This window comes from Propithecus coquereli, unplaced genomic scaffold (genome assembly GCF_000956105.1).
Source record: "Propithecus coquereli isolate 6110/MARCELLA unplaced genomic scaffold, Pcoq_1.0 Scaffold289, whole genome shotgun sequence".
In the NCBI taxonomy this organism is placed as follows: Eukaryota; Metazoa; Chordata; class Mammalia; order Primates; family Indriidae; genus Propithecus; species Propithecus coquereli.
Genome location: NW_012148496.1, coordinates 2,062,830 through 2,086,225, shown reverse-complemented (window position 1 = coordinate 2,086,225; position 23,396 = coordinate 2,062,830). Strand labels below are relative to the sequence as shown.

The 23,396-nt window shown below is 40.6% G+C and overlaps 1 protein-coding gene across 1 annotated transcript in view; it reads right to left on the bottom strand.

Moving 5' to 3' along the window:
• Positions 1-9,366: 9,366 nt before the first annotated feature.
• VAV3 (vav 3 guanine nucleotide exchange factor) overlaps positions 9,367-23,396 on the bottom strand; it is a 508,157-nt gene continuing 494,127 nt past the window's right edge. Inside the window, exons 25-27 of the mRNA XM_012648507.1 lie at positions 14,500-14,583; positions 12,234-12,385; positions 9,367-11,569 (exon numbers count right to left, since the gene is read on the bottom strand). Coding sequence (XP_012503961.1) covers positions 11,528-11,569; positions 12,234-12,385; positions 14,500-14,583 — 278 coding nt within the window. The 3' untranslated portion in view covers positions 9,367-11,527. The remainder of the gene's footprint in view (positions 11,570-12,233; positions 12,386-14,499; positions 14,584-23,396) is intronic.

Sequence of the window (23,396 nt, the reverse complement as noted above, 5' to 3'; positions counted from 1 at the left end):
GGCCTCCCAGAGTGCTAGGATTACAGGCGTGAGCCACTGCGCCCGGCCCTTATTTTTTTTTTTTAAGAAAAATATTTGTACCCTGATGGGAAGGTCTAATAGAGAAATGAAGTTTGAATTTGCAGAATGGAGAGGGGATAATTGCTGGAGTGATGTTGACATAGTTTGGATATTTGGCCCTTCCAAATCTCATGTTGAGATTTAATTCCCAGTATTGGAGGTGAGGCCTAGTGGGAGGTGGGGACGGATCCTTCATGAATGGCTTGGTGCTCTCCTCATAGTAATGAGTGAGTTCTTTCTCTATTAGTTCAGGAGAGACTGGTTGTTTAAAAGAGCCTGACACCTCTTCCTCTTTCTCTTGCTCCTTCTCTTGCAGTGTGACACACCTACTCCCCTTTGCCCCCTGCCTTGATGGGAAGCTCCCTGAAGCCCTCACCCAAAGTAGATGCTGGCACCATGCTTCTTGTACAGGCTGAAGAAATGTGAGCTGAGTAAATACCAGCTTCACGTATTCCTTTATAGCAATGCAAAATGGACTAACAGGTGTCCTTGAGCTCAGGAGAAGGAATAAGATTCCCTGGGCAAGTGAACTGGTGGGCTTTGAGAAGAGCACGCACACAGTTCATGTAGCAATGGGAGGGAAGGGTATTGGTGCAGATGCAAGTAGATTAGTAGGTGTGAGGAGGAAAATTTGTAGATGGTCTCCTGTGATTTCTCTCCATTGCTACAGTCTCCTTCTCTACCCAAACTCTAACCACTGGAGTGCCCCAGGCTCAGTCATTGGTTTGCTTCTCCTCCTACATTCATTTGCTAAGATGAACTCATTTAGTTCCATGGCTTCAAATACAATGCTCATTTCCAAATGTTTTTCTCCTGCCCCAACCTTTCCCCAAACTCCAGACTTGTACCCAACTGCCTATCTGATATCTGTACTTAATGTCTACAGGCATCTTAAGTTCAATGAGTCTAGAACTGAACAGCTAATTTATCACCTTCTTTCCCAAATCCATGGCTCATCTTTAACCATGTATTATAATACCATGCACAAAGTCGCTTAAGCAAAAAATGTTGACATCATCCTTAATGATTATTTTTCTCTCATCACTCCACATTCAAGCCAAAAGCTAGGCCAGCAGTGACTTCAAAATATATCTGAAATCCCAATAGTTCTCACACATCCTCTGATATCATCCTAGTGAGGGCCACCAACATTTCTCACCTGGGTTACACTGGTTACACAACAGTGCTTTTATGGTCTTTCTGCTTCCACTCCTGTCTCCCTTTAGTAAAACTTCCACCACAGTGATTCTTTGATGAAGCAAATCTGATCACATCTCTTCCATGCTTGTCTTAGTCTGTTTTGTGTTGCTGTAATGGAATATCTGAGACTAGGTAATTTATAAAGAAAAGAGGTTTATTTGGCTCATGATTCTAATGGCTGGAAAGTCCAAGATTGGGCAGCTGCATCTGATAAAGGCCCTTCTCATGCTGTTCCCTCCTGTGGCAGAAAGCAGAAGGGGAGGGGGTGTGTGCAAAGAGATCAAGTGGTCAGTGAGGAAGTAAGAGAGAGAAACAAAGGAAGCCAGATTCTTTCTAACAACCTGCTCTCATGGGAACTAATCTATTCTCGAGATAGTGAGAACTCAGTTACCCTTAAGGAAGAGCATTATTCTGTTCATGAGGGATCCAACCCCATGACCCAAACCCCTCCCATTAGGCCCCACCTCCCAACACTGCTGCACTGGCAATTAAATATCAGCATGAATTTTGACTGCGACAAACCACATCCAAACCATAGCACCGCTCAAGATTCTCCATTGGCTTTTCAAAAACTAAAACCTTAAGTCCTTTCCATTACCTGTAAGGCCCAAGATAATCCGGTCCAAGATTAGCTCTTTTACTCATCTTCTGCCAAGAGAGGTCTTCCCTGACCACCAGATCTAAAGTAGCACTTTCCTCATACTAGCTCCTTCCTCTGCTTTGATTTTTTATTGTATTTATTACTTTCTAATACTATGTCATTTATACTTGTCATCTGTCTCCCTGTTCCTGCCAATGTAAAGTAGAGACTGTAAGACAGAGAGTTGTCTGTTTTGCTTACCGCGTATCTCCAGCACCAGTGTACATAGGTACGTGCTCAATAAATGCCTAAAAAGCTGTTGATGAGTTTTGAAAAAGGAAATGAAATGATGTAATGAGAAGATTGGAAGGGGGCAAGAATGAGAGCAGGGATGTAGTTATGGGCTTTTGCAACCATCTACGTGAAGTGAGGTTGACTTGGAGTAAGGTGGAAGAAGGGGAGATATTAAGAGAATGACTCAAGTCTTCTGCCCTTCAAAGTTGTTCATCCAATTTCATCTGAGCCTCATTTCTCTTGTCCCATTTGCTTTCATGCATATGTATCATGGCCAAATATTTATGAATATCTTGATGCAAGAATGTTATAACTGGAAATAGACACAGGAATTATCAAACTTGATGCCTTCATCCTACAGATGAGAAAATTGAGCCTTAGAGAGGTTGGGGGTTCCACCGAGAGATACTTGGCTTGTTAGTGGAGGATACAAGACTAGAACCTGGTTTGTCTTATTCTCATTCCTGTGCTCTTTCCACCTCCCCATTAGCTGTATTGCAGAATTACCTTGGAAAAACTGTATGTACTTTTAACATCCTAAGAACTTTGAAACTGCTAATTGTTTTAAAAATAACTTGCCATGTGATTATAAAAGTTCAAGTTTGCCTTCTTGCATGATTTTAATTATATTTTGGGTTGCACTGAGAAGACCCACGAGTATACATCAGATTTTCACTTGCGGTCTTTTTGTTCAACATCTTCAAACTGATGGTGCAGCAGCCAGTATATCATTCCAGGGTTATTATTAACATAATAATTTAGAGTTTATCCACCCCTCCTTTCCTGCATGCCCGTGCTAAATAGCTACTCAATGTCATCTTTCAGGCAAGACCTTAAAAATTAGATTATGTGTAGTATTTTAAGGAAAATGCAAAATAAATCAGGTAATGAGTAGACCAAATAGGCTGAATAAAGGTAAAGAAAACAATTTTTTCATACTAATGTAGATGCATTGCATCACATATTATTAAATTTTCTCCTTCAAACCACCCATCAGTGATATCTGATCACTAATGTAACAAATGCTGAGGGCATTTCCCACCTCCCTATAAAACCACAGCACACTTTTCCTCTCTTCCTCCTATTATGCAGGCCTAATTTGCACAGAATTCAGGAGTGTTTCATTAATTCACTTAAATATGTTGCTTGTTCCTAATGAGCTCACCCACACAAAAGTACCTAGGAACTTTCTTCTTTTGGCAAGAAGATGTGTGATCCTGACACATAGGGTGAGAAAAAAAGGGTAATTCACTTGGGGCAGATGGCCTGAGAAGGTGACAAATGCACGGGTGGAAGTGGTATTGTTTCTGTCAGCATCGACTTGAATTTCTCCCAAAGCATGGCCTTTGTTACGCCCCCTGAGACTGAGCAGGAGAGGCACCGTCCGCAGGTGTAGCTTCTCTGTGGCTCACTGTCCTTTTCCCATGCTGCCCCTGTCCCTACTCATCTCTGCTGAAACATCTGTATTTCTTAGGATGTTCTCTAATAACCTGAGAATATAAGGAAGAGAGCTATTATGGATTGAACTGTGTTCCGCACCCCAAATTCATGTTGAAGTGCTAACCCATGGTACCCCAAACTGTGACCTTATTTGGAAATGGGTTGTTGGAAATGATGAGGTCCTACTAGAGTAGGGCAGGCCCCTAATTCAATACGACTCGTGTCCTTATAAAAAGGGGGGGTTTAGACATAGACACACACACAGGGAGAATGCGCGTGAAGATTACAGCTATGCTGCCACAAGCCAAGGACTGCGGAGGCCAGGAGAGAGCCCTGGAGCAGACCCTCCCCCAGTGCCCTCAGAGGGGCAGGGCCCTGTAGGCACCTTGGTCTTGGACTTCTGGCTTACAGAACTGTGAAATGACAAATTCCTGTTGTTTAAGCCATTGGATTTGTGGTACTGTGTTAAGTCATCCTCTGTAAAGAATATAGGCTCTGTTATGGAAGAAGGGCAGTGTGGATTCCACAGGCCGAGCTCTGTCTCAGTCCACAGCTCCAGTGTGAGCTCTCCGCAGTGTCAGTGCCATCACCTCACTCGCCTGCTTGAAACCCTCCAGTGGCTCCCGTCACCCCCGTTGCCAGGCCTGCGAGGCCTACCAGACCTGGCCCCAGGAAGCTCTCCAGCATTATCTCCTACTACTCTCTTCCTTCTTACCATCTCCAATGGCACCGGCCCCTTGTTGTTCTCCAAACACTAAGTACTCAGATATTCACAAATTTTTTCCTTTCTCACTTAAATTAGGTATCTGCTAAAAAAAATCATTTCCTCATAAAACCGTCCCTTATCGCCCTATGTCGTAACACTCTCCATATATATTTTGCTTTTCCTTCTCAATAACTCTTATGAGTGCCTAATATTATGTATCTGTTTATTGCTTGTTGCTACCTGCAAGCATGTAAGGTTCTTAAGTGTAGGAATTGTGTCAGGTTCATCATTGTATCCTCAAAGCCTAGAACTGTGGAGTGCACAGAAGGAATTCAATACATATTTGCTGAATGAATGAATAAATGAATGAATGAATGAATGAAGTGCCACACATTTGGGGATTTTAGAGTTTTAAATTTTCAACAGATACTTCCAAGGCATGACTGGTTGCTGCTTTCACTTTTCTCTGAGCTGCTGTGAGGCTGAGCACCTTCTCACAAGTTGGACACCTCTCCCTCTCCCAACACACTAAGCCTCAGGAAGAGCATTTCCTAAATGAGAAAGGACAAAGAAAATGAGCTCTCCTGGGGAGACCGCCCTCTCTTATTTATCCTTGTATCCCTGGTAGAGGCTGGTAGAGTAGGTTCACTAAGTATATATTTTCTTAATTTCAAAGTATTATGGGGGTACAAGTGTTTCGGTTACATGGACCACTTTTGTAATGCTCAAATCAGAGTTAAAACTGTGCCCATCACCCAGATAACAGTGTTCATTGTACCCCTTAGGTAAGCTTTTGAGTAAATATTGATTTAAGGAATCAACAGGAAATTGTTTTTTATAAAGAACTAAATTTAGATTCAACTAAATTTCTCTTAAGTAACTCATGCCTTTCAGACCCTCATATTTGGCTTCCATGAACTTCCAATTTACCCATTTGTTGTGAGCAGCCACTAGGCTGGCCCCCGACAATCCCTTTGTCCTGGTGTTCAGCCCTTGTGTACTTCCCTCTGCTTGAGCACGAGCTGGATTCGGCAACTCCATGCTGAGGGATAGAATAGAGCAGAGCGATGGGTTGTCACTTCTGAGATTGTTATAAAAAGACTTTCATCTCGAGTGCTCTTGCTCTTTCACTCTCAGATGCTTATTTTGGGAGAAGCCAGCTGCCATGTCGTGAGGCAGCCATGTGCAGAGGTCCACATGAGTGACTTGGGAGCAGATTCTCCGCCAGTTGAGCCCAGAGATCACTGCAGCCTGGCTGACACCTTGATGGAGGCCTCATGGGAGATCCTAAGCCAGAAATTCCCAGCTAATCTACTCTCTGATTTCTGACCCATGAAACTGTGAAATAATAAATGCTTGTTGTCTTCACCTGCAAAGTTTTGGAGTGCAGAATTTGTTACGTAGCAGCAGATAACTGATACACCATGCTCTAGTAGAGCGTTTGATTCGTGCTCCATTGTGTGTCATTTTTAAAGTGTTACTAATGTGAAAAGTTAACTCAAGATGTTTCTTCCATAGGCTAATATACATTCAAAGGGAGTGGTTCTTTTTAATATCTGAGTTAACTTTTAAAATTTGTACCATACCCTGTAGTGCCAGCTATTCTGGAAGCTGAGGTGGGAGGATCACTTTGAGCTCAGGAGTTTGAGGTTACGGTGAGCTGTGATCACACCACTGTACTGCAGCCTTGGAGACGGAGCGAACCCGGTCTCTAAAACAAAACAAAACAAAAGAAAACAAAAAAATTGTAATGTTTATTTTTGTATGTATATTTAAAATGGTGGCTGAAATGCAATTTTAAAAACTCTCTTGTTTAATGAATGTCTACTCTCTGCCAGGCAATTTTCTAAACATTTTCCAGATGTTATCTCATTTAGTCCTCACAAAAACTCTCTGAAATAAGGTACTACCATCACCTTATTTTAACTATGGTGAAACAGAAGAACAAGCATTGTAAGCAACTTGCCCAAGGTCAAACAGTTATAAGTGGTAGAGCCAGACAGTGTGGTTCAAAGGCTGAGGCCTTAACCACTAGTCTATGCTGCTTCTTACACAAAAAGAGAGGTCGTATAGAATAGTAAATCAGGTCAAATAGCCTTAAAAACCAGCTATAGTGTACAAGTGTTACTTAACTAGGGCTGGAGTTTTCATGATTAAAAGATGGGATGATATCAATCTTTAATGGACTCTCGGAGGATTACATGAGATAAATGAGATCATATACAACAAATGCCTGGCGTACTCTAGCACACTATCTAGCAGGTACCAGTACCAAAAGGAAAAAAAAAGACACGTCTAAATGAGAAAAGGAGACAGACCCTAAATTATCATAGGGGAAAAAAAAACAATGAACCTCTCCCTTTCTGCGGAGAGGTCATTCGATCACTAGAAAATCCACATACAGTCAGTGATCAGACTCCCGAGTGACTGTTATGTTTATTGACGCATTTCACACTCGTCAATACAGGCTGACAGAAAGAGGTACAAGGATTGTGACCCTGATCTAGGATCCCAGCAGCTCCCCATATGATTCCCAGAAGAAAGGCCTTAGAAATTGCAGAAACAATTCTGGGAAATCACAAGGTCCTGTTTGCTGATGTATCACAGACGAACGTAAAGAGCCTTTATGTGACTTGGAGCCAGGACAGCAGGGGCTGAGTCGACTTTGCCATCATTTTCCATCTGCACGACCTTGGGCACTGGTCATCCTGGAGTTCACCTTCCCCTTACTCAGGACTCAACCTGGACCCCAACGTCCACTAAAGGACGGGACGGGACGTGACTTACGTGTTTGCTCTGTTTCTGCACTGAGGCCTCTCCCTGTCTGGCTATGTGCTTCAGTCATATAGTCACCTTGTGCCTAAAAGTTCTAGAACTTTCTAACAGAGCCAGCATCTAGAGTACTTCAAAAGGAGATTTTTGTTTTATCACTGTTTCTTCCACTGTGGTTTAATTAATAGAAACGAGGATTCCATTTTGACCTCCTTTCTGGGACTTGTTTGTGACTTACAATTAGATTCCTTCCAAGGTCTGCCAGACCAGAGGTGGGTGCACAACTTTTCTAGTCAGAGTCCAGCAGTCCCAGAAAACTAGTTTCAGTGAAAAATGAAGTGACTACTAGGCTCAGTCTAACTGATTATGAGCTGTGTGAAAATTCCATTTCCCTAGTCAAAATAATGTGGAGCTATTAAATTCAGCTTCTGAGATGGTTGGTATGCATATTAATCTTCCTGAACATATACACCTTTTACTCTATCATTTCAATGCTGAAAATTAAACCATGTGTAAGAAACAAAGCGTGAGCCTGCAATAGTACAGAATTTGGTACATAACTGAGTATTTTATTGTTCATAAAGGGAGAGAGATCAACATTCCTTGAGTACCTACTATGTGCCAGACTCTTAACCTGGGGTGTTTCTAATGTGTTATTGTTTATTCTCCATAACAGCTCTCTCGAGCACTTTTAATTATGCCTTTATTACAGAAGAGGAAATTGATGCTCAGAAAAGTCAGTGGCAGAGCTGGGGTTTGAACCCAGGGCTGACTGATGCTAAAACTCTCCTTCTTTCTGTAACACCAAATAGTTCTTAATTTCCTTCCTAGAGAGGCTAATTTAGAATCTGAAGAGTTTCTCTACTTAATCCAATAAATGAGCCTTAATTATGCTAAAGGAATGCAAAGATTAAGACAGCAACTACCCAAATTTGTCAGTAAATCCATCTGACGATGACAGCAATGATGATGACAAAAATGGCTCTGTACAAGCCGGGCGCAGTTCCCCTTTATATATATTCCACTTTACACGTATGATCTCAGTTGAGTCTCACACCAGTCTACGAAGAAGGTGTTGTTATCATGTTGACCAGCAGAGGCCCTGATGAGATATGAACCCAGATAGTCAGTCTGACTTCTGGGGCCAGGCCTTTTCCACTCTCCTATGCAGCTGTCAAATCAAGTGGAACAAAGTAGGATGCCTCAAGACTAACTACTAACACATTTGACTTCAGTCACTTGACGGAAGACAAAATACTTCAATGTTGCAAAGGTTAAATTTTCATGTTAACTAACAAATTAAGGGGGGCAATTCTCACCACAGTTGACAGTGGTGAGGATTGTGATGATCTGATACAAGCTCTAAAAGTCACATAAATATTAATGTCTAAGAGAAGCGATAAAGACACCAATGGAATTGGCTTCTCAAATAAACGGAGGGCCATATAACACACTGTATCATAATGACAATGGGGGAATTTGCTATTTCTGAGCACGGTTGTGTTGATGAAGTCAAGCAGAGGCTCCTACTGTGGAACTGGCCTTTCCTGGTCCTTAGAAGGAATATGCTTCCCCCCACCCCGCTTTATGACAGCTTCCACCCTGTGAATTACCTGCAGGCTTGCTCCGCCAAAGGAAACTTGACTCCGAGTCTCTCTGGCTTAGTAGTCATTATTTTCTAGTGCAAAAGCTGAATCAAAATAGAAAAAGCACAACTCAGTCGGACACCAATCTCTTTAGGCAGTATCTGTTTGGAGTTTTCTTTTAGGAAGCAGGAGTAGTGGAATATTTCTGAATTCCGTATTCTTCAATTGTTTAAACCACTATTCAATGTCAAATAGTTTCTTCTTGGCTATGGAAGCCTAAAAATATACCCAATCTCTCTCTTGCCCTATGAAGTGTGGCAGGGTGGGGTAGTGGTTATTCAGGCTCTGGTGCCCGACTGCCCAAGTCGGAGCCCAGCTCTGACACTTACCAGCTGTATGGCCTCGGGAAAGTAGCGATTTCTTGATAGATCCCAGATTCCTCATCTGAAAATGGAGATAGTACAGGGTTCTACCTTCTGGGGTGGTTGTTGGTCACATGAAGCACTAAGAACAGTGTGTGACACATTGTACACATATCATTAGATGCTATTTGCGACTACTGAGTTTATTTTAGAGTTCACTGTTCATAGCTTAGGCAGCACCCTGAAGTAAACCTGGCCAAAATTAGGGCTTGTGTCCCCATGTTAATTATGAGGCTGGCATATGTGAGTTAGGGAATCATTCAATAAAAAGACTATTCAATTCTTGAGAAATCAATTTATCATGAGTAGTAACTATTTATTGTATTGACATATTTACAAAATATTACAAAGTGAAATGCCACTCTAATTTACCACCATATTACACAGGGCTGCATACAGGCAAGACAAAGTATATGGAAAACAGTTACTTCTGTCTTTGGTATTAGAACTCTACACAAATCCGCAGCATTTAAAGTTTCCAATACAAAGTACTAAACATAGACAAAGATGTCATTGGTAATGTCACAAAAAGGGTTCTACTATCCTCTGCTAGGAAACCCCCAGGCCCATGAAATGCAACAGGAAGATCAAACACCATTTATACAGGGAGTCTATTGACTAAAATAAACAATACATGCTACAATACTGTGCACACAGGAGTGTTTCCATTTGTGTGAAGCTGCTCTCTCCATAACAACATTGGCTGACGGTAACAGACAAAACATTCCCGAGACGCGGAGTCGCAGATAAGACTTTATGGGAAAGAATCCACACCAACAGTGCACCTTAGGGGTGTAACTTTACTGTACAGAACATTTTATAAAATACATTTTCATAATCATTTACACATATACAAAAACTTAACTGATTTTCGCAAATAATTTTTCTAAAACACAATCACAGCTTACATAATTCTGAGGTAAAGGTCTTGAATCTATGCTAGATGAACAGTCCTAGCCCAGGAAGGGCTCTAGCAGGGGGTGCATCCACTGATCGTCACGCTCGGCACCCAGGTGGCTTGGAGAGAGGCCAGGCACACCCACCTCATCTCAGAGATAATCTAGAATTTCAAAACTGAATGCTTCTAGCTCAGTCTTATTATGTTAATGCTTATAATTTTCGTTTTTCCCAAACACAAAACTCTTTCTCTGAATCTTGTCAGAACACGACTTCTGCTTTGGAGGAAATACTTCATCAGGCGCGGGCCGAGTTAGTGACTGGACCTGACTGTCTTGACTAGGGACTGTGTGCGTCCCAGGAAGAACATGACTAGACTCTTCACACAGAAAAGGAGACGCCTGCTAAAACAAGCGCGCCGTGACGCTGGTTTCCCCTCCAGTTAATGCGCTCCCGGAAAGGGCTGCAGAGGGCTAGACTGAGAGGCGCTGAAGCCCACAAAAGCCCAAAACCCTCCTTCTGTCCCAGAAATGCATAAAGGACCCTGTTGGGCTTTCCTTAAAAAATCCGCAGAAAAGTTGTTTGTGCTCCAAGAAAATGTGGGAATCAGAAAATATTAATATATCCCAGGTCTTTTTTGGGCCATGAGAGAGCAGGGAAAGGCATGTGTTAATAGATACTGCCACTGTAAAATGGCTTACATGAATGATAGCCCTTGATCTGTTTCTGTAAACAATGCTACCTTACTCAGGTAATTGGTAACGACCCATAATATACCCAGTCAAGATTATTTCATAAAGTCTACAATGCCAAAATAACCTATGAAATCATGAAGGCTAGGAAGATTTAATATGAAGACACTCTGTTATGTGTTTTTTTTCACTTTTCATAAGGAAGTTTGCAAATATAATCAGGGCATCAAATGAATAATTAAAACCCTTCAGGGATGTATCACTTATGATGCAAACCTGGGCATTTATTTGCCTTTTATATTTTATCATGAGTAAAATCTGCTCTGGGGGTAAAAGTGTTTGCTGGGTATGAGTCACCTTGTTGGACAATTTAAGACAAGTAACGCTGGATCTTTCCAGTAAGCTGCCCAAATGGTGGAACTCTAATATTTCTTCATACTGGGAAAAGCAAAATTAAACTTCTGCTTCTTTGTGCCATCAAAAATTCTGGTGAATGGCATGCGAGAATAAAGTAAATATGCATTAAACACTTACTAATGGCTGGCAGTTGTGGTATCTGACCAGATGAAGTAAGGAGAAACATAACCAATGTGTGTGCAGAGCTCTTTGGGGAAGAGCAGCTTTTGGCTTTGCCCTGGTCCCTGACAATGACAGACTGGCAGGCTGTTTCTCGCACAGCTCTAGGCAAGCCATTAATCTGTCAGTACCAGCATCTTTAGAAATCCCAGCATTAAGACTTAGGAGGAGTTAAGGAGGGAGGATGTGGAACAGCCAGAAATGCAGCTTTTTAAACACTTCGGTTAATTCACAATGCTGTGCAGGCTTCTGTTTATCCCTTCTCTGACATTTTGGTGCAGGGTGCAATGCTGGATTGGAATTTATTCATCCTCTTCCACATATGTGGATGGAAACCAGCCCACCTAAAAAAGAAAAGCAACCAACATTGTAACATGACTTGTTATCTGGCACTTCAAAGAATTCTACAGAGTATTTTGTTTTCATAACACCCAAATTAAGCTAGGGTTTTATGCCCGTTGTAGGTAAAGAAGATTGGTTTAACTGCTTAGAAGCCCCTAATAGAGTGAATGATAGAGAAAGAGGAATAAAATAAGCTTAAACAGTGTACTAATCCACTAGCACACAAATAAATATGCAAATTAAATGTAATACTGGGGACTCTACTGCATAATGATTCCTATTTCTGCCGTGTAACAGGATAATAAGACAGAGGTACTATGCCCCATTCTCACCAATTTAGATCAGCAGCTCTTATAGATATTTTACAATACACATAAAGTTTGTGCTCTAAGGCTTCAGTGTAAAAAGAACTGAAGTGCTCAACTCTTTTCCAAAGAGAAAGCCACCAACTTGCCTGGTGAACTGTATTTATGTCACTATCATATTCATTCAACACATTTCTAGAGGGTGGCTGGTATCGGTAAGGTGCAGTCTCCAGAGGCCAGGGGTCTGTGGGCTGAAGGCTGCAACATGGCCCAGGGGCTTCTCCCCGGCACCACAATGAGTGGCAACTCCTGCCCAATTCCCTTCCTTCACGCGCACCACCACATGGAGAGGACAACTCACCCTGCCGTTTACTTCTCCTCTCCACCAGCCATTTGCACTCATCTTTGTGTAGATCTTCACCACGTCTCCTTTCAACAAGGACAATTCTCGCATATCTCTTGCACAAAAGTCATACCGAGCGATGGCAATGCCTAGCACTTTTGGACTCAATACTGTAAGAAAATGATGGGGAGTCAGGGTTGGTTTGAAGTTGGTTAACAACCATAAGAATCTAATCAGATGAATGTTACTGATGCTATCAAATGCACAGTCATGATTTCGTTACAGACCAGCGATAATGGCAGAGGACCTTGAAAGCAGCAGAATTGCTGTTTCAATTCAATCAAATGTAGGCAAATTCATTTCATAACATTTAAAGAACCACTGTTCTTTTTTCGCATTCTTCCTAAGAACTTCAAAATAGGGACTAGACTTTGTTAAAAAAAAAAATAAAAAACTGGTTAATATCTAAGTTACTATCTGAGGAGATGGATTCTAAAATAACTTTGGCATAAATTTCCTATGGATGGCACAGTAATGTATTTCTAACTAGCACCTTGAAGATAAGGCTTTATGTTTTTATCTAGTAACTTCTTTGACCAATACTCAAAACAACTCTGATGAAAGTCTCCTGTCAAATCCATGTCATCATTTCTGGTTAAGTGGTGCCTTCCCCTAACTAGGCTTTTTATGTTAAAACTATTTGGGGAAAAACTCAGTTATTGTTCTATTATATAATTCCACTTATGTGAAGAAGCATGAATCAGGTCCAGAAAGAACACACAAACACCATCCATGTATCCTCTTCCTTTCAAACAAATAATGCCTTACAGAAAACCTTTACTGAAGTATCTAATCAAAAACAAGATGTCAAGGTGTTCACCTCCTTTGTTCATTTTTTTCTTTTTTGGATGGTAAAAGAGAAACTAACTTTTTCCCTGTCTCTGCCCACCCTTGTTCTGAAAGGAAAACTGTATTCAAGCTGTACATGATAGTTAGTCTCTAGTGTTTCATAACACATTTCACATTAACTCCTCTACCTGTTGCTCTTTGGGATTATAAAGTATTTTCAATTATATGTTCAGTGATTCTGAGAATCACTCATCTGAGATTGGTGGGACTTTATAAATCTTAAATGGCAAAGGAACTTAAGCGTAAGAAAAAGAGACAAATGGGAAACGCCACCCATCTGTGTTTTTAACAGTTCCCAGTGCCCAGGCAGTGAAGTTATGACCCGTGTTACTCTGGAAGAGCTTGCCCACTTGGTGACAGGGATCTCTGGCCTATTATTCATGCCTTTGTAATGACAGAAATTTTTTAGTCTCCAGGTGTCGATCATAAGATAAACGAATGGCAATGCTGTAGATTTCAGAACTGTAAAGGGAGTGAAAATAGGCCATTTTATTTTACTGTTCAGGACACAAACCACTTTAATAGTTTTCTTACTGAAAACTGTCTCATTGCTGGGGCACACTACTCTTAAAGTCAGTGCACATAAAAACACCCCTGTGATGGAAAAGCCCAATCATCAACTTAACTGTGTGACCTTGCGCAGGTCTCTTAACACCTCTAGGCCACATTTTTCTCAACTATAAAATGAAACATTTGTACTAGATGACTTCCAAGGTCTCTTTAGTTCTAAATTCTACGATTTTATTGGGACTTGCAGGTTAATTTTTTAAAACATACTTTTTACCTAGTCATAATGTCCTCCCTTAAATGTCACATAAACAGCCATTATACTCTCCGGCTACTGACAGAAATCAAGACCAAAATGCCTCTGCACAAACTGAAGAGGGGAGAACTGATGGGCACCAGTCATCCTTTCAAGCAAATGTGGACCAGATTTTACTCTTATATTTGGAGACAAAGATTGATTCTATTTATTTTCTTAATGGAAACACACAGACACTGGCTTTTCTCAACTAAAATTATTGGTCCTCAAGAAAACAAAATGATTTTAGTTTTTAAAGGGGGATGAAGGGAGCACTTCAGCCCCCTTTATACTTCCAAACCCCCATCCCTCTCCCACCTCTCCCAACAGACACACTATAAAACGTCTCACTAAAATACATGGCATGAGCACACACGCAGAAACCGGGACATGAAATGTCATGACAAACGATGACTTTATGACAGAGAAGAGTAAAGTGCATGGTGGTGATGGAACTCGAGGGACCGTCTGTGAGGAGATGCGTCTATATGAGGAGCCATACACAGAAGTCAAAATATTTTATTTGCAAACAGAAGCAAGTTGAAGAGACACATAAAAGCAGTAAAGCAGTACCTGACCAGAAAGGAGTGGAAGAAGGGGGAACAAAGCTGTAGTCTGGAGGAGTTACAAAAGAAAAGCCACAGAACAAAGAAGGGGCTTAGAGAAAGAAAGAAAAAGAAAAGCAAAAGAGCATTTAAGTATTGGCAAAAAAAATCTTAATACAACTATTTTATTGTCTGTAATCAAAAGAAAATTGTGACATCAATGTTGGAACATCAGGCTTCGTTTTTTACCCACTTCTTTTCTATCACCATTTCTAGTAACACACTATAGAAATGATCCCTGAAAGTATAGTCTTTCTATCAACATTTCTAAATGAAGAACAAACCAAACTCATACATTTTGATTGACATTAGTTTTGCAATTCAGAGCTTTCTATCCTTTTCTAGGCCAACACAGCATACCCACTCCACGTTGTCATCTTTGAATCCCATCCATCCAAGGATGGCCTTCTCCTTGTGATGTGCCCAATTCCCACTTCGTTACATCAGTAGAAAGGGGGATCCGGTAAATTCTTAATGTAAAAATATGCTTCGCTTCGAAACTAGTATGAAGAAGTAAGAGCCTGCAGGATGGTGTCAATGAAACATGTAGAATCCACAGAAAATTTTTAAAAGTTACTCATATAATTTGTTAGGAACCACCCTCCACCAACCATGCACATGCTAGCTTATTTTCAAAGGGGGGAAAATTCAATTAGAAACAAAAAATACTCTGTATCTTATCAGATCTAGAAAATAAAATAAATATATCCTCCAAGTTGTAGGGATACACAGAATAGTTATATATACATATGTGGGTGCTCAAAATCTTTTCATTTTACTGTTAATAAGAGCTAATAACATTTATCAAATGGTTCTGAAGTGTTAGATATCATGCTTAATGTGTTATATTCAGTATTTCAATTAGTAATCACAACAACTCTAAGAGAAAGGTACTAATTGTTTCCCCTTTATATCTGAGAAAAACCTGGAATCCAACCCAGGTAGTGTGACTCTAGGTGCATGCTCTTAGCTCCTGCTGCTCTACTCTGCACCTACCCCTCTCCTTCAGGTACCTCTGCAGGCACCTGTACAGCTCAACCTGCCGCTACCATGGGGCCATTGCAATGTAAAGGGAAGGCATGGTTAAATACCTTCTCCCAGTATTTATTCTCCCCTTCATTCATATAATAGATTATTCAGATTATTCTGGGTTACGTTTGCCCAGAAAAAAAGACTACATTTCCCAGCCTCCCTTGAAGTTCAGTACAGCTACATGAACAAGTTCTGGCCAGTGGAATATAAGCAAAAATATAGTAAGGCAGCTTCTGGGATCTTTCCTAACAAGACAGTGGGCATACGCCTTTGTCCTTCTTTATGGTTCTTTATTATATTCTGCTGTCTGGAATGTGAGAACTACCATCTTGTGCCTGAGGAAGAAAGTCTCACCTTCAGGATGACAGAGCATGAGCTTAAAGGAACCTGGGTCACTAAAGATTTCATGTAATAGAGATGACCTGCCCTTCCCTCCAGCCTTGGGCTGATTAATTCCTAGATTTTATGGGAAAGCAAAATAACTGTCTATCCTTATTTAAGCCAATGGCTTTGGGGGTTCTGTCACTTGCACTTAGCCCTAATCTGCACTGTTACAAGAAGTTTTCTACAACCAATGATGAGGTGAAAGTGGGCTAAGCCAACTGAGAATGAGTTCATATAATCTTCTAATATATTCTGCCTCTTTTCAGCCCAAATCATTATCATACTTTTGCTTATATTCCACTGGCCAGAACTTGGTCATGTAGCTGTACTGAACTTCAAGGGAGGCTGGAAAATGTAGTCTTTTTTCTGGGCAGACATAGCCCAACTGAATAATCTATTATATGAAGAAAGGGGAGAATAAATACTGGGAGAAAGTATTTAACCATGCCTTCCGTTTACATTGCAATGGCCCCATGGTATCAGCAGGCTGAGTTGTACAGGTGCCTGTAGAAGTACCTGAAGAAGAGCGGTAGGTGCACAGAAGAATTCTGTGGCTTGACTTGAGAGCCACAGAATTCTTCCAAAGTTAATACTCTCACCAGGAAGCTTTTCTAGCGGTACCTAAGAATGGCAGTGCCTTATTGAGGAGATTCCCAGACACCGCCCAAGCAGACTGGCCAAAGGAATTTGGAGGGAGTTCAGTTATTCTTAGAATCATGGGCCCTGGAGCCCTCATAATATACACACTGATACATTCACGACACATTTGTTTTGTCATGAACGTCCTCCATGTTTACTTTTCCTCTACCTTGAAGTATATACTTGTTGATAATCAAGTTTCTTTTCTATTTCATTGTACATTCACAGTATATTTTTATCTTAAAATATAGCGATACATGCCATTAGAACTAATTTTACAATCAGCCCAAGTCATTACTGCCATGCAATAGGACTGGTATATTTTCATTTTCTTTAGCCTGTTATATACCACTGTTAGAGAGAGGAGAGGATGCCATCTCTAATTTAACAAAGTGAATGGTACACACCTAGCTCTGTCGTTGGCAGAAAATACGGTGCCAGGATCCCTTATCCCATGCCTGTGAGAACTCACACCAGAAGCTCTCACTCTGCTCATCACTTCTGGCGGGTATTAGAATTTTCTCCTTGAACTGTTTTCTAAGTGTCCATCTTCGATTCTCTCTTTGAGACTATTTTAGTCATAAAGAAATAAAAGATTCTATTTTTCCAAGATTTCTAATGAAGGTAATTTAAGCTAAGTGTCTGAATATAACAAGAGATAAGTTCACTCTAGAAGGAAGAAATGAGAAAGCAATGAAAACACAATTAAATGCAATTTAAGTAATCTCAACAATAGGTAGATAAATTGGATTAGATAAGCTGTCTTTAATCTTAAAATATCTAACATTTTAAAAGTACTATGAGTGATGCTTCACCAAAGGACTTGAATCTCTGCTTCGGTGACATAATATCAGGGTGCTGCTCTTGTCTCTCATCTGTCCCTGAAAGCTTTATCATCATTTGCATTCATATCAAGTAGCTAGAATTCGAATCTTATTAAATTTTATCTAAGATATTAGAATTTCAACTAAATAGCAGTTAGCCCTCATGGTTAGGTGGTGGCCCCTCTACTGGCCTCAGTCTAAACTAATTTTTTTCCCCGATGAATGGGACAGATTCTTGGATATGCCTTAGCTCCTCACTGAATTCCAGTCTGTGACTTCAGATGTGTTCATGACAATGCTTTGAAGTACAACCATTATGTCTGAGTTAACCTGTCTGAAATCAAACTCATCTTCCCTATAATCTAGTTCAAACTCTTCCTTCTCTCCCTGCACTGCCCCCGCCCCCCGAGAACTCCACTATCCTCTCTGCAAACCCTCCGTGCAAAGTCAGTACACTGGCCCTTCCTGTTCACTCTCTAAGCCTTCTTCCTCTGCAAGATGAAGTTAATCCTTCACCACTTCTCAGCTGCACCATCCCAATCCAGGTATTTCCATCATTTGTAACCTCAGACAACTGCCTCCCAGCTGGTCTTCTTGCTTTCAACTTTTTCTCCATTCTTTTTTTTCTTTTTCTTTTATTTCAGCATATTATGGGGGTACAGATGTTTAGGTTACGTATGTTGCCCTTGGTCCCCCCCACAAGTCCATGTTTCAAATATGTCATCCTTCGGGTGGTGCGCATTGCACTCCTTGTGTATACAAATACCCGTCCCCTCTCCATTCTGTTTTAAATACTGCTTCCCAGCTACTCACACTGTGTAGATTCCATCATGCCATTTGCTAAATTATGAAATCCAGACTCTTGACCTGAATTCCATGAAAATTTGTAATCTGGCCACTCCTGCCTTTTTAACCACATCTGTCATAATTCTCCCACATTAATTCTCTTCACCCAGACCAGCTTCCAACTACCCTCTGAGGCACTCTGCTACATTTCTAACTCAAAACCAGCTCATTCTGGAATGTTGCTCCTTCGGGTGGCCTCTGCTAACCTTAACCTCCCTGTCCCAAAAGCCCAGCCCAGGCCCCTCCCAGGAGCTTTCTGTGACCATCCAAACAACACTTGGCCCCTTCTCTGTCCTTTCCTAGCCATTTGTTCAGCACCTGCATCATGGCACTTTCTGCCTCTGTTGTTCAATTACTGCCTGTGTTCTCATGTTGTAACTCTAATTAGATGTTGATTCTGGGGGTGGGGAGGCCAGTTCTTATATTGCTTCTGCATGCCCCACAGGATGAGGTCCAGTGCTAAGCGACTGAAGCTGCTAAATGGACAAGTATCTCGACGGGGCATTTAATTTTGCAAGATGTTCATGTCTCCTCTTCCCATTCATTTAGCTCATCTTCTGCTCACTTAACCTGCTCACTAAGACGTCCAACAAAGGCTGGCAAAACACAAAGGAAAGAAAGTGAACTAGAATAGAACTTCAGGTTCTATTCCCCAGGCTTCCTGAAAGCCATAATCTATCAGTGATACTCCTACAATAACTAATTTTTTCTGAGATGAACAACTATTAAATACTGTGTGCCTCATAGTATTAGCCAGATTGTAGGTCAGAGGAATCTTCTAAGGAGTAGACGGTTAATCAGTTTCTCCTGCCACCCAGCTACAGCTCTCAGCCAAACATTTTAAAGATTGGTAGGGATGCTTTCTACTTTCCTACACATCATAGCGTGACTTATTGTTGTCACTCTTTCTGTACATCAATTTTCATCGCCTTTGGGTCCTTAATTCCTCTGACTTGGAAAAACAGCATTTGAATGCCTGCCACCCACTGAGACAACAGTAAAAGATAATATGTTTCCCTAGGAAAGTATGCATTTAAATCTAAATGTAAGTAATATCAGAATAAGGTATTTGACAAAAATATTTTACAGAGTGATTCAACCTGTAAAATACATTTACATCCATACTGAGAACATATCCACCTATTGCCACACACAAATACAGATACATGGTTTTTTCATCAAACTCCTTCAACTACACCAAGAAATCCCTAATGTGAGAATTATTGGTAGGTGCAGGTTCTGGAATAAAATTAGAAAGAGCCCATTAATGGTGACATTGAAATGGGAATGTTGAGGTGATCATCATCTCCTGGACCCTTTATTCACTGCCTAATATTATAGATAGCCTGCCTGCTGGGGTATCATGCTGTTTTGAAAGCTTTTTGAGTTAGAACTCTTTTATTCATATTGGTATCCACTTAGGCAAATCAATTATTGAGACCTTTTTCATTGCAGTGATCATTTGCAAACTACATGCTTCCTTTAAGGGCCTAACTTTCCTCCTCCTTCAAACACTTTCAACTCCATATTAGCACAGACAAGGGAGAACCTTGAGAGACCATCACACTGAAACAGGTCTCTGGTTAGTTTGTTTGTGTGCGATACCCAGCTCTCAGTTGGGCTAACATGCATGGAGGCATTATTAGAAAATGAGCGGCTCATAATTTAATGACTTAATGTTTCCAATTAGCAACTATTAAGAGTACGGTCAACTATCAGGTTATCAACTTTTCCAAGTTAAACAAACAAAACCTGAAGTACTAACATTATCTAATGGAAACAAAAGTTATCTGTTAAACAAATAAATTGGGAATAGAAGTTATCAGCATAACCATAATAACTGACTGGCAAATCATTAGTGGATATTATTCGGTTCTGAGACTTGACTGAGAAGATAAAACCACAGAATACAGAAGAATGTCAATTAAAAAAAAGAACACAGTGTTTACAGTATGATAAAAAAGTACTAGCAACTTGATATCTGATGCCTGTACTTTTGTTGTCAAGGCTAACTAAGCATCGCTTTTGAGTATTATGTTCTGCCTTGATCAGGCTATTAATTTTTATGAGCAAATGAAAATTTACTCAATTTTCAGTAACATTTGAAATTTGTAGACAGTGGAGACCAAGCTCAATCAACACTCTTCCTTAAGGTACTGGTTATCAAATCCTGAAGTATTTTTGAACTAACACTTAATTATCCATTACATGTATCAGAGAACATTACCCTACACATTTGCTAATTATTCTCTGGAATAGACATTACCTAACACTCAGCTTTTAATTGTAACAAGCACACGTGTTCTCACTCATTTATGTAACAAAAGGCTGTTAGTAAGAATATCGGGCCATTGGACCAATGGTACCACTAATGAAGGTAATTTAAGCTAAGTGTCTGAATATAACAAGAGATAAGTTCACTCTAGAAGGAAGAAATGAGAAAGCAATGAAAACACAATTAAATGCAATTTAAGTAATCTCAACAATAGGTAGATAAATTGGATTAGATAAGCTGTCTGTAATCTTAAAATATCTAACATTTTAAAAGTACTATGAGTGATGCTTCACCAAAGGACTTGAATCTCTGCTTCGGTGACATAATATCAGGGTGCTGCTCTTGTCTCTCATCTGTCCCTGAAAGCTTTATCATCATTTGCATTCATATCAAGTAGCTAGAATTCGAATCTTATTAAATTTTATCTAAGATATTAGAATTCCAACTAAATAGCAGTTAGCCCTCATGGTTAGGTGGTGGCCCCTCTACTGGTCTCAGTCTAAACTAATTTTTTTCCCCGATGAATGGGACAGATTCTTGGATATGCCTTAGCTCCTCACTGAATTCCAGTCTGTGACTTCAGATGTGTTCATGACAATGCTTTGAAGTACAACCATTATGTCTGAGTTAACCTGTCTGAAATCAAACTCATCTTCCCTATAATCTAGTTCAAACTCTTCCTTCTCTCCCTGCACTGCCCCCGCCCCCCGAGAACTCCACTATCCTCTCTGCAAACCCTCCGTGCAAAGTCAGTACACTGGCACTTCCTGTTCACTCTCTAAGCCTTCTTCCTCTGCAAGATGAAGTTAATCCTTCACCACTTCTCAGCTGCACCATCCCAATCCAGGTATTTCCATCATTTGTAACCTCAGACAACTGCCTCCCAGCTGGTCTTCTTGCTTTCAACTTTTTCTCCATTCTTTTTTTTCTTTTTCTTTTATTTCAGCATATTATGGGGGTACAGATGTTTAGGTTACGTATGTTGCCCTTGGTCCCCTCGCCCAAGTCCATGTTTCAAATATGTCATCCTTCGGGTGGTGCGCATTGCACTCCTTGTGTATACAAATACCCGTCCCCTCTCCATTCTGTTTTAAATACTGCTTCCCAGCTACTCACACTGTGTAGATTCCATCATGCCATTTGCTAAATTATGAAATCCAGACTCTTGACCTGAATTCCATGAAAATTTGTAATCTGGCCACTCCTGCCTTTTTAACCACATCTGTCATAATTCTCCCACATTAATTCTCTTCACCCAGACCAGCTTCCAACTACCCTCTGAGGCACTCTGCTACATTTCTAACTCAAAACCAGCTCATTCTGGAATGTTGCTCCTTCGGGTGGCCTCTGCTAACCTTAACCTCCCTGTCCCAAAAGCCCAGCCCAGGCCCCTCCCAGGAGCTTTCTGTGACCATCCAAACAACACTTGGCCCCTTCTCTGTCCTTTCCTAGCCATTTGTTCAGCACCTGCATCATGGCACTTTCTGCCTCTGTTGTTCAATTACTGCCTGTGTTCTCATGTTGTAACTCTAATTAGATGTTGATTCTGGGGGTGGGGAGGCCAGTTCTTATATTGCTTCTGCATGCCCCACAGGATGAGGTCCAGTGCTAAGCGACTGAAGCTGCTAAATGGACAAGTATCTCGACGGGGCATTTAATTTTGCAAGATGTTCATGTCTCCTCTTCCCATTCATTTAGCTCATCTTCTGCTCACTTAACCTGCTCACTAAGACGTCCAACAAAGGCTGGCAAAACACAAAGGAAAGAAAGTGAACTAGAATAGAACTTCAGGTTCTATTCCCCAGGCTTCCTGAAAGCCATAATCTATCAGTGATACTCCTACAATAACTAATTTTTTCTGAGATGAACAACTATTAAATACTGTGTGCCTCATAGTATTAGCCAGATTGTAGGTCAGAGGAATCTTCTAAGGAGTAGACGGTTAATCAGTTTCTCCTGCCACCCAGCTACAGCTCTCAGCCAAACATTTTAAAGATTGGTAGGGATGCTTTCTACTTTCCTACACATCATAGCGTGACTTATTGTTGTCACTCTTTCTGTACATCAATTTTCATCGCCTTTGGGTCCTTAATTCCTCTGACTTGGAAAAACAGCATTTGAATGCCTGCCACCCACTGAGACAACAGTAAAAGATAATATGTTTCCCTAGGAAAGTATGCATTTAAATCTAAATGTAAGTAATATCAGAATAAGGTATTTGACAAAAATATTTTACAGAGTGATTCAACCTGTAAAATACATTTACATCCATACTGAGAACATATCCACCTATTGCCACACACAAATACAGATACATGGTTTTTTCATCAAACTCCTTCAACTACACCAAGAAATCCCTAATGTGAGAATTATTGGTAGGTGCAGGTTCTGGAATAAAATTAGAAAGAGCCCATTAACGGTGACATTGAAATGGGAATGTTGAGGTGATCATCATCTCCTGGACCCTTTATTCACTGCCTAATATTATAGATAGCCTGCCTGCTGGGGTATCATGCTGTTTTGAAAGCTTTTTGAGTTAGAACTCTTTTATTCATATTGGTATCCACTTAGGCAAATCAATTATTGAGACCTTTTTCATTGCAGTGATCATTTGCAAACTACATGCTTCCTTTAAGGGCCTAACTTTCCTCCTCCTTCAAACACTTTCAACTCCATATTAGCACAGACAAGGGAGAACCTTGAGAGACCATCACACTGAAACAGGTCTCTGGTTAGTTTGTTTGTGTGCGATACCCAGCTCTCAGTTGGGCTAACATGCATGGAGGCATTATTAGAAAATGAGCGGCTCATAATTTAATGACTTAATGTTTCCAATTAGCAACTATTAAGAGTACGGTCAACTAT